The sequence below is a fragment of the Paramormyrops kingsleyae genome, chromosome 3 (genome assembly GCF_048594095.1).
Source record: "Paramormyrops kingsleyae isolate MSU_618 chromosome 3, PKINGS_0.4, whole genome shotgun sequence".
NCBI classification, from domain to species: Eukaryota; Metazoa; Chordata; class Actinopteri; order Osteoglossiformes; family Mormyridae; genus Paramormyrops; species Paramormyrops kingsleyae.
The window spans coordinates 27,984,763-27,997,991 of NC_132799.1; the positions used below are offsets into that span (position 1 = coordinate 27,984,763).

Sequence of the window (13,229 nt, forward strand, 5' to 3'; positions counted from 1 at the left end):
GCTCGAGCAGGTATGCAGCACGGATGGATGGATGGATGGATGGATAGGCAGGGCTGACAGAAAGATCTAAGAGCGCAATTATCTTGACGGGGTTCGGCAAACACGGTCACAGCAAAGTCAGCCTGCGAACAATAGCAGATTTGAACTTCAGAGCAAATGAAAAACAGAAGTCAGCTCCCCGATGGTGGTGAGTGTTTCCCCGGAAAAAAATAACAAGCCGACCCAAATCTTCCATTCTGTCAAAATGAAATACTTCCTGTCAGAGGACACCCGTGCAGGACTGTCAATTTGTTTGCCTACGCTGAGCGCAGCTGTGTAAATATCGGCATTTTTCAAGTGTAGTCAGTCATAAAATCGGTGAACAACGAGCATAATCAGTCTCTAACGGAGAGGGCCTCGTTTGTCTAATTAATAACATGCGTGGACCTGCAGCTCGTCCTAGAGGCCTCTGCGTCAGTGTGGGATAATCCCACTGTGCACCCCCCCCACCCTGCTCTATTCGGAAGAACTTGAATGACAAGTATTGAGCCAAGGAACAAAGATGATGCTTTAATCTTTAGAACACTAAAGCTTTTCTATTTCTTCATTTCAAACAGCTCTGAGCAAACCTGGGTGCCGCCCCTTAAGAAGTTTACTCTGAGGAGTAGGAGCGGGTGGTGGTGGGGTTCCGGGTCGGTTCTAGGTAAATTTAGACCCGGTGCCACTGTGTTGAGAAAGAGCCTTGAGGCTGCTGGGCAGAGTTTGCTGTCAGATCTGTTCCTGGATGCAGGCCAGTTCTCTTTTCCTTTTCCCCCGTGGGACGGAGAGCTCTGAAGACGCCGGTGTAAAGCCGATCGGAGTCACCTCTGGGAGGCGGTGCAGAGCAGGGTGGGCAGGGGGGAGCGGCGAGGATTATCAGCATGTCTATACCCCCAGAGGGACGACCCAGGGTTTGAGTAGTACAGTCCTGCCCAAACCGTCCAGGCAAGGGTGTGGATCTGCCAAGTTGTGTGTGGGGATTTCAGCCCGAAAATGCAGCAGAAAGTGACTGAATGGCATCAGGTCTAAAAGGACATTAAATGAAATTACTATTTCTTTTCTAACTCCCACAGTAGAAACCTCCAGCTCTTTATGGATCCTTGAGCTGAGTTTTGTGTTGCTGTCCTCTGAAGAGTCATGGGAGAGAGAGGGAAGGAGGGAGAGAGGGAGAGAGGGAGAAAGGGAGCCCTAGCGTGGCATGTCAGAGGGGGTGGGGCGGCCACTGCTGTTTAGTGAGGAATCTCTGTGCTACACACTTGAGGCAAAACAGCCACCCCAGGGGCCACCCACCGGGAAGGAGAGGCCGGCAGAGAGGCTGAGAAGGAGGCGGCAGGAAGCAGCAAACTGATCTGGGATCAGCGGCAAGGCGAGGGATAAATGGGCCAGAATAGCGGTCAGGAGGTGGCAGGAAACAGTGAACTGATCTGGGATCAGCGGCAGGGCGAGGCATAAATTGGCCAGAATAGTGGCCAGGAGGTGGCAGGAAACAGTGAACTGATCTGGGATCAGCGGCAGGGCGAGGGATAACTGGGCCAGAATAGCAGTCAGGAGGTGGCAGGAAACAGTGAACTGATCTGGGATCAGCGGCAGGCAAGGCATAAATTGGCCAGAATAGTGGCCAGGAGGTGGCAGGAAGCAGCGAACTGTAAACAGTGGTGTGACTCCGCCCTGCGGCATGATAGCAGAGCCCCCCCTGCTGCCGTTAGTGTGTTACTGCGGCGGAATGGTTTTAGCCTCATGTCTCAGAACACAGCTGGTTAGAACGCCGTCCGGTGTCATTTTGCATAGTTTGGTGGGGGGGGGGGGTGTTAATGGTTTGGAACGAGTGGTTACTGAAAGGGGGTGTCAGGCAGGGGGATGGTGAGCGACCGACCCGTCATGTGACCTTGGGCGTGACGTTTATTTTTGCCTCTGGATTTGTGTGTGTCTGTGTCTGTGTGTGTCTGTGTATGTGTATGTGTCCAGGATGCATGTGGGTGTTTATTTCCGGAGCCTTTGAGTAGAAGAGGCGAAAAGGAGCAGGAGATGAAAGGGATGATTTAAAAAAATGTTTTCCTCAACATCAGAACAAAACCCAGATGGGGGTTTTGATCATACAGTGAGGGGAGGGAGGCCACACACTGTCACACAGAGAAGCATAGAGCCACACACTGTCACACAGAGAAGCATAGAGCCACACACTGTCACACAGAGAAGCATAGAGCCACACACTGTCACACAGAGAAGCATAGAGCCACACACTGTCACACAGAGCCACAAACGGTCACACAGAGAAGCATAGAGCCACACACTGTCACACAGAGAAGCATAGAGCCACACACTGTCACACAGAGAAGCATAGAGCCACACACTGTCACACAGAGAAGCATAGAGCCACACACTGTCACACAGAGCCACAAACGGTCACACAGAGAAGCATAGAGCCACACACTGTCACACAGAGAAGCATAGAGCCACACACTGTCACACAGAGAAGCATAGAGCCACACACTGTCACACAGAGAAGCATAGAGCCACACACTGTCACACAGAGCCACAAACGGTCACACAGAGAAGCATAGAGCCACACACTGTCACACAGAGAAGCATAGAGCCACACACTGTCACACAGAGAAGCATAGAGCCACACACTGTCACACAGAGAAGCATAGAGCCACACACTGTCACGCAGAGCCTTACGCTGCCACACATTATCATGCAGAACCTTACACTGCCACACACTGTCACGTAGAACCACACACTGTCACACAGAGCCACACACTGTCATGCAGAGCCTGACGCTGCCACACACTGTCATTCAGAGCCTGACGCTGCCACACACTGTCACGTAGAACCACACACTGTCACGCAGAGTCACACACTGTCACACAGAGCCTGACGCTGCCACACACTCTACAGGCAGCTCTGTCTGTCTGTCACCCCACAGTGAGGCTCCTGGGAACATCGGTGCACCTTGACAATGCAGCTGTGCTGTGTTCAGGTCTTTAAAATCCTATAAGGAGCCCATGACAAGTGCTGGGTCCGTCCCTGTGCAGGGGCAGGTTCCCCCCCAGGCCAGAGGTGGCGCTGTGGCCTGGCTGGCGGCAGGCCAGTGGGGCTGGGATCTCTCACAAACCATGCTCTGTCTCTCCCGCTTTTCAGCTCGCAGACAAAAGGCAGTTCTCTCCCAATTATGCATTTAACTCATTGGCGTATAAAGGGTGATGGGGGTCCCTTCGTGTTGCTATGGCACCGGGCGTGGGGTGATGTAATGACCACAGACAGACCATTTTAGCAGGGATATCCACTGCTCATTCTGTTTTGAATTGTGGGAAGTGGGCGGGGCACTTGACTCACAGCACCCCCTGCTGGCTCGCCCAACGCAGATAATGTGACTAATTAGGGGTTTAAATTGCCATCCAGCTGCTGCCCAGTAGGGAGCGACCCTGACCGCCTCGGTACATCCTGCAGGAGGCCCGGAAGCAGACATTCCCAGCCTTTATTCCGCTGCATGCGGGATCGGGATAGCCAGTGCCAGCGTGGGCACGTCCCAAACTCCGCCCCCAAAACCCCACCCCCGCGGCTTCCTGAACACATGTCTCTCACTGTTTCCGCTACGGGACATCTTCAGCTGGGTGAGGGGGTAATGTCATGCAGAACCTTACACTGCCACACACTGTCACGCAGAGCCACACACTGTCACTAAGGTGTGAAGTGGAGGTGTTCCGGAGCCCCCCCGGGGAAACACTCTGCAGGCTTCACTCTTATCAAGGCAGACCTGCTGACTACTACAACCCCCCCCCGCCCCCCCCCTTCAAATGCTGACCCTCAGTCTGGCTGGGGGGTTGTGGGAGGGATGGCTGTCCGATCTGATGTTAGGAACGAGATCGCCACCGTGAGATCACCCCTCACCGGCACTGGGGGAGGAATCAGAGAGTGGAGGGGACTTCCTGTTTGTTTAATATTTCATCTTTAATTATTGCACCCCCTGGTGGTCTGGTGCTGAAGGACATGCCTTCGGTGCCCACAGCACCCTGACCAGCTTCCGTGATCTGCGAGTCCATTTGAGGTGCAGCAGCTGGGACCCCATGCTGGAGCTCCTCTGTTATCCAATTTCCTAGCAACCATTTGAAAGGGTCCTCATTTGGGTGGGGGGTTGAGGGGGGACCGGAGATGGAGCTTCAGTGGAAATGATTTAAGATTAGAGCCTCTGCCGTCAACATCCTGGTCTCTGGGGCTCCTCTTTCTGCTGCTGCCAGACGGGGTGGGGGGTGGAGGTCAGAGGATGGCTGCTGTTGAGGGAGGCAGGCTGACCCATTAGGCTTTGCAGGTCAGTGTACTTTTTCTCTGATTGGCTCCCGAATCTGCCTCACTAACCAGCACTATGCACCCTCCCCCAACCAACCCAGACCAAAGCTACACTTTCAGTTTCCGTAGAAACTCAAATACATTAGCATTTTTTTTCATGACGCTCATATATCCAGGCAGTGCGCTCACACACTGTGTACCCAGAATCCCTGTTCCCCTCTCAATGGCTGGTCTGGGTGGGTTTTATTAGGTAAACAATCACTTTTTAAAGGTTTATGGAGGGGCATTCATCTGTTTTTTGAGTCCCCATCTCTTCCGCTACCTCGGTCTTTAAGGCTCCACTTCTCAAGGTCCTCTTGTCTTTGAAGGCCTGTTTCTCATCATCTCGCGACATCTCACTGTCTCTCAAGGTCCCTCTATCTATGAGGTCCTGTCTCTCGAGGTCCCTCTATCTATGAGGTCCTGTCTCTCGAGGTCCCTCTATCTATGAGGTCCTGTCTCTCGAGGTCCCTCTATCTATGAGGTCCTGTCTCTCGAGGTCCCTCTGTCTATGAGGTCCTGTCTCTCTAGGTCCCTCTGTCTTTGAGGTCCTGTCTCTCGAGGTCCCTCTGTCTATGAGGTCCTGTCTCTCGAGGTCCCTCTGTCTATGAGGTCCTGTCTCTCTAGGTCCCTCTGTCTTTGAGGTCCTGTCTCTCGAGGTCCCTCTGTCTTTGAGGTCCTGTCTCTCGAGGTCCCTCTGTCTATGAGGTCCTGTCTCTCGAGGTCCCTCTGTCTTTGAGGTCCTGTCTCTCGAGGTCCCTCTATCTATGAGGTCCTGTCTCTCGAGGTCCCTCTATCTATGAGGTCCTGTCTCTCGAGGTCCCTCTGTCTATGAGGTCCTGTCTCTCTAGGTCCCTCTGTCTTTGAGGTCCTGTCTCTCGAGGTCCCTCTGTCTATGAGGTCCTGTCTCTCGAGGTCCCTCTGTCTATGAGGTCCTGTCTCTCATTGTTGTTTGAGGTCCCGTCTCTCTCTCAAGTCCTTCTTTAACACACTTTAAATTCTCTCCGGCAGCCTTACTGACTTTCAGCCACATCTACATTTTGTGTAACAAAGGTCCCCTTCCAGAAAATTTATTTAAGTTATAATTAAAGGGTTTGGTTCAAATATCTTAATTATGAAAAGGTCACAAACAAAAATATAATCATGTAAAATAAATACCAATTCAATCACTGTCTCTGCAGGAATTTGTAAAGACCTGTTAAATACAGTTATGTAAACACAACTAGCCTGTGTGATACTGTATCGGGATCACTACATTCATTTTAGCTTTGCATCAGTGCTGCATTGGGCTGTAAAATGTACTTCACGAGGTTGATGCAAGGCTTGAACTCCATTTGTGACCAGATACTGGCCCTGCGTCAGCTCTTTGCCTGGTGATTACAGTAAACCTTGCTGTTGCTCTGTTTGTTATACCAATGAATATTTTAGTGACTAAGTAGGTCTGCATCATCACGCTGCAGACTAACACTTACCTATAAGGGCTATGTGAAGCCACCGTAAATGTATTTCGACGGGGGACTTTGTTCCTGTGTGGCATGTGTGCTTTATAGGCACCCTAGGGTGGTCTGCATGATCAGCCCATGGGTGACAGAGGGTGGGTGGTCAACAGATGCATCTGGAGGTGCCCATAGTGAATTCAAGGGGGATTTAAGGGGGGTTTGGGAGGGCGGCGCGCTGTGGGCTTTCGCACACGGATGTTTGTGCTCGCCCTCTCAGTACCAGCTGTTCATCCCGAGCGTTTTTAACTTCCTGCGTGACCCCTGTGATGAGAACCAAAAGGACTGGAGGCAGCAGCTGAGTCTCTCCCCACCCTCAAAGATTCTGTCTTTGTATTTCATTCGGACAGAGGATCATGTTCCACAGCCCCCTCGTCTGATTGGGCACCACATTCGCTGTCTGCTGGGTGTCATATGTGTATGAGTCTTTGCCAGAGGTCAATAGTTCAGTTCCAGAGAGTAAGACTCCAGACCAAGATTTTGTTTCAACCAACCAGTTGAATACTCTGACTGACTCTTTATGGTCAACTGGTTAGTTGAAACAAAATCTTGGTCTGGACTTTTACTCTCTGGACTTGAATTACTCACCTCTAGTCTTTAGACTTGTGGTATTAGGCCCGTTCTGAGGCAGCCAGATCATTATAGAGTCTGTCTATTTTTAGGAGGTTAGGTCATCACGTTGATGGCACCGAGGTGATGCCCTCTTTCCCTGCATGGTGGCATGTTGCTGGGTTGTGTTTCTGGCTTGTTGTTCTGGAGGGCTCTAGTCAGGCGTGCAGGCCCACACTGTACCCTCACCATGCCCCCGTCGTACCGGGGTTTGGGCCTCTGTCATTTATTTACAGCTTTGTAGGGTCTGCTCTCACCGCACCCCTCACACACCAATCTGTTTATGTCCTGCCTCCGGCAGGCTTGAGTAAACACACCTAAAGTCGAACTCTAGAAGCTCCTTCCCACACCGTCCCTGTCGCTCCCTCCCTGACCTCACATTCTGTCACTCTTTGGAGAAAAGATTCTAGCCATTGAAACTTGGGTCTTTATTAATCTGTGCCACCTGCCAGTTTGCTCTGTATGCTTCATGGTCACAAATTCACGGTCGCAAAAACAGGCCCTTTAAGCAGGAAATGCTCTCGCTGGCTAGCTGCTACAATCTTTGATCTAATGTGAAGGCAGCCGTTTCAAGTTCACCCACATTATGCGGTTTTATCATTTAAACTCAAATGAATACAAAAACAAAACCATTATCTGGGTATGGCTAATTTTCTGAGTGAGATCGATCGAACTGCTGTTTCAAAAACTCTCACGCAGCAGTGTTGAAGATCAAACGGGCTAGCAGGCCCCACAGGCAGTGTGTACATACCTTTACACTGATTGGACTGTAGGGAGGAGGTCTAGCCTTAAGCAGCACACCCGCTGGTCACTGTGAGAACTGCAAGCTTATTGCTTTTCTTTGCTGACAGCGCCGGTGTAAGACTAGTAGCCGACTAATCCTTGGCTCTCCCACAGTCCCCTGCTAACAGATGCCTACAGATGTTGTACATGATTACAGGGTGAGTACGGTGCTCAGCTGGAAGCCAACTGACCTTTTGTAGATTAGCCGGATTTTTAAAAACACGAGTCTAATCAGTCCTCACTGAATTTTCAGATCAGTTTTCATATGGTTCCCATATTTTTACCTAGCATTTGTTTGTTTATTTTATTTGTGACCCTTTTCTTAGTGTATTTTTGGTTTCATTTTAACCTGATATCAAGCCTCATGCAGAAAATCACGCAGAAATCAATAATATGAGGCGCTGTCTTGAGCTGAAAAAGGAACGATTGCTCGCTTTCCTGAATTATTGCGGTGATTTTCTGCTTCTCTATACAAACCTGAAATAAAAGTATGTGAAGCTGAGACCACAGGTGACAGAAGGGCAGCGAAGCCCCGATCGGGGGTCACAAATTTTAATCTTAATGTCGAAGCTGTACTTTGCGAGTAATTTGGGTGAATTTCCTTGCTGAAGTCCAGATTTCTCTCATAAAATCAGGCCACAAATAGTTAGTTCTAAAAGGTAAACAAAACACACAGGCCTGAAAAACAGCAAGAATTACAAATTAACCAGAAGCCAGTGATAATGTCCATTTCTATAAATGCTCACTCATCTTTTCAGATTAAAGGAATATCTGTTTCCTGGAGCGCTGTTTACAAAAAGCCATCAGGACTGTAGTAATCTTCATTTGGGACAAGAACTGGGACATCATTCAGCTGTGAGACTGGGTTAAAATGTACGATTGTCTGCTAAGAGAAAATTGTGGCAATGGAAAGTTAAGTAATATCCTTTACGTCAGTTTGTACCTCTGAAATTAAACAAATATCATGAAAAATAACGTGGCTTTTCAACCCTCTGGTGTTTGGGATGTGTATAATGCCCATCCTTGTTTAGTCTTTGCGGGAGCTACTGTGTCATCTCTGCTCTCTGTGACTAAGACAAACTAACAAGGCTGCAGACACAGCAGGCCAGTAATCAGACAGCGTATAACTGCAGCCCTACTCTGTGACTTTGGCGACTTTGCGGGGCAGTTACCTCATTGCCACAGGACCTTTGAACGTTTTATTTCCTAGAATAGAGAGCTTGACCTGGTTTCCAGGTTCAAACTGAAGCCTTTTCTGCTGACTTACGCAGTGTGAATGTTTCCAAGAGCTTCACAGGTCCTGTTTTGTAGACCATCTATACTTCTACTGGCCTAACCTAGTACAGTTGAGCTTTTGCAAAAAACTTTGTATTTATCCTCAAACCCAAAGCTCCGCTTCGTTTACGTGAACCTCTTGCAGGCGTTGCCTTCAGAAATGGTTCACAGGGGAGACGGTAATTGCATTCACCGTCCTCCAATCAGCACAGGTGAAAAAACAGCTGTCATTTGTGGCCTCCTGTTGCAAGTGGGCAGATAGTTGTATCTGGCCAATGGTGGCATGCTGTGATGCCTCATGATGACTAATAATCGGCGCTTTGGGCGCTTTGAACACTGTTTGTAGGAGGACAGATTTCAGTAGTGCCAGGGAGGCCTACAGAGTGCTGAGACTTGGCCCCAGTGTCACATACATCACTGACATCATCTGGAAGTTTGGAGGGTGGAATCAGGGACCCTGAGCCTTGTGTTCTGTGGCTGTGAGAGCAAACGGCTCTCCGAGTTTTCAGATGGGCTCCACAGGACTTTGCGGTACAGCCAGAGACACACCAGGTTAGCTAGCGGGGCTGACTTAGTCACCTGTTGCAGGGGCTGTAATCTGGTATTAAATGGCTTATAGAACCTGTTGAAGAGCCTCAGTTTTTAAGGGGCACTGTGTCTATTGCGTTCCCAGGTAGGACTTAATTTACATGCAGAACGACACACGAGGTATCACCCAATCCTTTGACTGACGTGTGTGAGTCAGTTAGTGCAGAATCTGACCTTTGAGAACTCCTCGCCTGACTTCCAATCTGGTAGAATATGCTTGTCCTTCTGCAAAAAAGGACATTGCTGCCTTGCACCCAGCATTTGGAGGACTCTGTGCCAGAACGGCTCGCGCTGATCCACTGCCTGAGCTGGTGAAGGACCTCCACCCTCTCTCCCTGCCAAGTCTGACTACTGACTAAGCGAGAGGAACAGAGAGCTTATTAAGGGTTAGATGGAGGCCCTTAAAGTTGGCTTCTGAAGAGGATGGGAAAAGCAGGTCTTGGCTAGCAGAGAGCAACGTTGTGTCCTTTCCTTTACGGAGTGACTCAGTGGTTTGAGATCCCTGGCCATTTATTCCCATACTGGAGTTGTGAGATGAGGGCACATGGTCTTGCTCTTTGCAAACCTTTTCTCCAACTACAAGAAATGCATCAGGCAAACTGCTTTGGTTGCTCTGCATCGTGAAGCCTGAGACTTAGAATAACTCACCCAAGGGGGGCAGGTGAGAGAATTAATGGCAACTGCCCGTGGAAACAGGTCGGTCTGAACATGTCCTGAAACCATACTGACTGACTGTCCTGGGCCTGAACCCCGTCTCTTGAGAGTTTCCCACACTACTCAACTCCAGACAGCAGAGTACCATGGGTTCCAATCCCATGTGGGTTCCACACTACTTCTGAGATGTTTGTGGGACGTTAGCACTGAGATTTAAACAGAGAAGATCAGAGTTAGAGACAAACTGGGCAAAGACAGTAAGCCAGTAAAGACCAAAGATAAGTATGTATATATATATATAATATATATATATATATATAGAATCCAACCCTGATCAGTGACAGCCCACTGGAATAAAGGCTTAGGGTGTTACTCACGTCTAAAGCATCAACTCGGCAGTCGGCCCATAACAATCATCATTTGGGACGACTGAGCTCCGTTGATAATATTCGCTCTGCTCTCATTGCCACAAATCTCTTCCACCTTGCAAAAGAAATGTCCGCCACTGGCAGCGACAAATGGGGCCTGGGTTTACCGTGATTTCCTTGGGGATGCTAATTATTAGCCACAAGCTAGATTCCGCTGGAGGAACAGGAGATTGTTGGCGGGCAAATGGTGCCACTCCAGCCAGCGATAGATGGCTGATTCATCTAAACACGACGTTTGCTAATTATCATACCTATGTTCTTTAAGGCAGTGGGAGCTGGTCAGTGCTTAACAGCTACTGCTTTGTGTATGGAATCTTGGTTTTCGTATAGTAGTCTTGCTGTGGGAGGCTCAAATCACTGTGTGGGTGGGCGCGAGGGGGTGTGCGAGGATAAAGATCAGCCTTACTCTCCACATCTTCTCAGAAGAGAGAGGTCCTCCTTCTGTCATGTCCTCCTGCAGGTCACTCTTTGGATAGAGACGTTCTCTCATCTGTCAGTAAAGTGGGTGCATCTCATCCATCACCACAGCCGCACCAGGCATCTGCATTTCAGCAAAGTGACTGCAATCATTTCTGACAAATGAGCTCATAAATTATCAGAAAATCATACCCCCTCATTCTGACACAGCCCACCTTTTACCTGAGGCTTTCAGTTCATTAAAATGTTAAAACCTTGTTTATATATTCTTATGGATAAAGCGTATTTCCCCACATGACCTATTTGTGTGACAAATTATTTTACTGGAGAAAAGCGAGTTCTCCCTAAAAATGCAACACCCACCCAATACCCCCCTCCATTTTCCACACTCCATTTTCCAATGTATAACTGCACCCCCCCACCGGCATCGAAAAACAAGGGATCATTTCAAGCGGGTGATATTCAGAGAAGGAAATGTCACTCAGGACCGGTCAGACCGTCAGCCACAAAGCAGCTTATATTTCATATACATCTTTATTTCCGTGTGTTTGGACGTTTTCTATATGTTTGCTAATGTCCCAATTTAGCTGCACGACACCTGAGCTCCTGTTTCTGTTTCTTCTGCATTTATGAATATGTATGAGCTCGATTTTTTTTTCCACCCAAGTGCAAGAGTATTTACATTTGAATTAAACATGCAACATAAAGTTCAATGAAATATATTATAGCAAGACGGACATCTTAAGGTCCTCTCCTACTGTTTGCTATTGACAATGGGTGCTGGACGGATGGCGCTAAACCTTTGGAGGACGTGGTGATTCGTAGAGCTGTATGGTCCTGCTAAGTCAGTATCCATTAACTGCTGACGTGATGGATAGCTGAAGGAGAGATTTGACGGCATTGTGGGGACGTCAGCAAGGTCAGCCTGCACGCCTACATGAGTGAGACTCAGCGCGACCAAACGTGAACTTGACTTCTTTTTTCCTACTAATTACTATAAGGTCAGGGGTCCTTCTATAGCCTGCTGCCTCTCATCAGTGTGATAACTGGTCCATCGCTGTCTATTCGCAGAGCATCAGAAACCGACACAGTTTGGGGCTGCCTGATACACATAACTGCCATCGACGTTTCGGAGAGGGAGCCATTTGGAATTTTCACCAAAGGGATTTGCGCTGTACATAGATATTTCTCCCCCATTTTTCTATAAATTCTCCCTTTGCCCCTCGGGGGAGTGAAGTGGAGGCCTGCTTGGGCGGCGTCCCTCTCCATTTGACGCCGGCAATTCCGGGGAATGCGCGTGGTTCGGAACAGCACGGCTTTCAGGGGCTGAATGAGGCCTGGTGTGCGCGCTCTGAAGGCGAGCGTAGCCCCGTGCTGCCACAAGGTGAAACCAGCTGAGGTTTTTTTTTTTTCCAGAATGCAGGCGATGGTTTTCTTAGCATTACCGGCAAATTCAGGACAGAAACTGCAGAAGCTGCGGCAGTGGAGACTCTAAACATTGGGAGCTCTATTCAGGCCGAACAGACTTCAGGTGAATAGAAATTGGCCGAGCCCTAACGCTAATGCGCTAGCAGTGAATTTCCCCCTTACCAAGTAGCCTTGAGATCTCCCTGAGGCTCAGAAGTTTCACTTTGGACAGAAAACCGTTCGGTTACTCTGAAGGGTCCAAACTCCCAGGTGACAAGGTTCACTCTGCCGCACTTGAGTGAAAGTTACGAGAGAAAACTGCTATTCCTGATGAGACCGTTCACATTAAATTGTCTGGCAATGGAGTAATGAAATTTAGACCTTTGTTTTTTTCTGGGGGCGGTATAATTTAACATATGGAGAAAGATGCAATCTGACTGTGAATGTGGCTGCCGATTCAGCTCCACTGTGCCACGAGCCTTTTAATTAAGAAGCTGAAAAGCCACAGATGCCTGAAAGCATGATGCTGGAGACCCTGGATCGGGTTGGAAATCCACCTAATGAGGGATGTTCTGCCCCGTGCTCTGTTGGGGGGGGGGATCGATAGGCACCTTGATGTTGTCATGGTGACTGCTTGGTGTCCTGCTGCAATTCCAATAGCCAGGGGTGGGGGATTAGCCATTTCAGCTCTCAGGGCATTGTTAAAGCCCCCCCCCCCCTCACCCCAACACCCCATCATTAGTACTGTTGGAGTCCCTCCTTACACATGCGGGAGGATATCACCGAGATGTCGTAAATAAAGAAAGATAAAATAATATTGAATGTGACATTTAATCATAGTTCCATCTGTCCTGTTATTTTTTTAAGTCTCTGTCTCACTATCCACTACATATTCATTCGGAAAATCCTTCAGCCGGCTGGATTGTCATTAACACCCAGCTCTTGCTGTCGGTTCTCTTACAGTATTGCGGCGGAACCCGTTTGCGGGGGACGTGTGTTGCCACAGAGGCTCGCGGAACGCCCTGCAGGAGCTCTACAACCCGGCGCAGGTAACCGACCATACGCCTGTGTGTGTGTGTATGTGTGTGTGTGTGTGTGTGTGTGTGTGTGTGTGTGTATGTGTGTCTGTGTGTGTGTCCCCGAGCGACCCCGCACCGCTGGAATTGTCCGTCTCCATTCTGTCTGTCGATATCCGGTAATTTCTTTAAAATGACTAACTTTTAAATCC

At 49.0% G+C, this 13,229-nt stretch overlaps 1 protein-coding gene across 2 annotated transcripts in view; it reads left to right on the top strand.

The window, feature by feature from the left end:
• Window positions 1-13,229, top strand: part of chst11 (carbohydrate (chondroitin 4) sulfotransferase 11) — a 57,863-nt gene that overhangs the window by 19,250 nt on the left and 25,384 nt on the right. For both annotated transcript variants that reach the window (XM_023812611.2, XM_023812612.2), the window contains exon 2: window positions 12,965-13,050. In XM_023812611.2, the coding sequence (XP_023668379.1) occupies window positions 12,965-13,050 (86 nt within the window). The remainder of the gene's footprint in view (window positions 1-12,964; window positions 13,051-13,229) is intronic.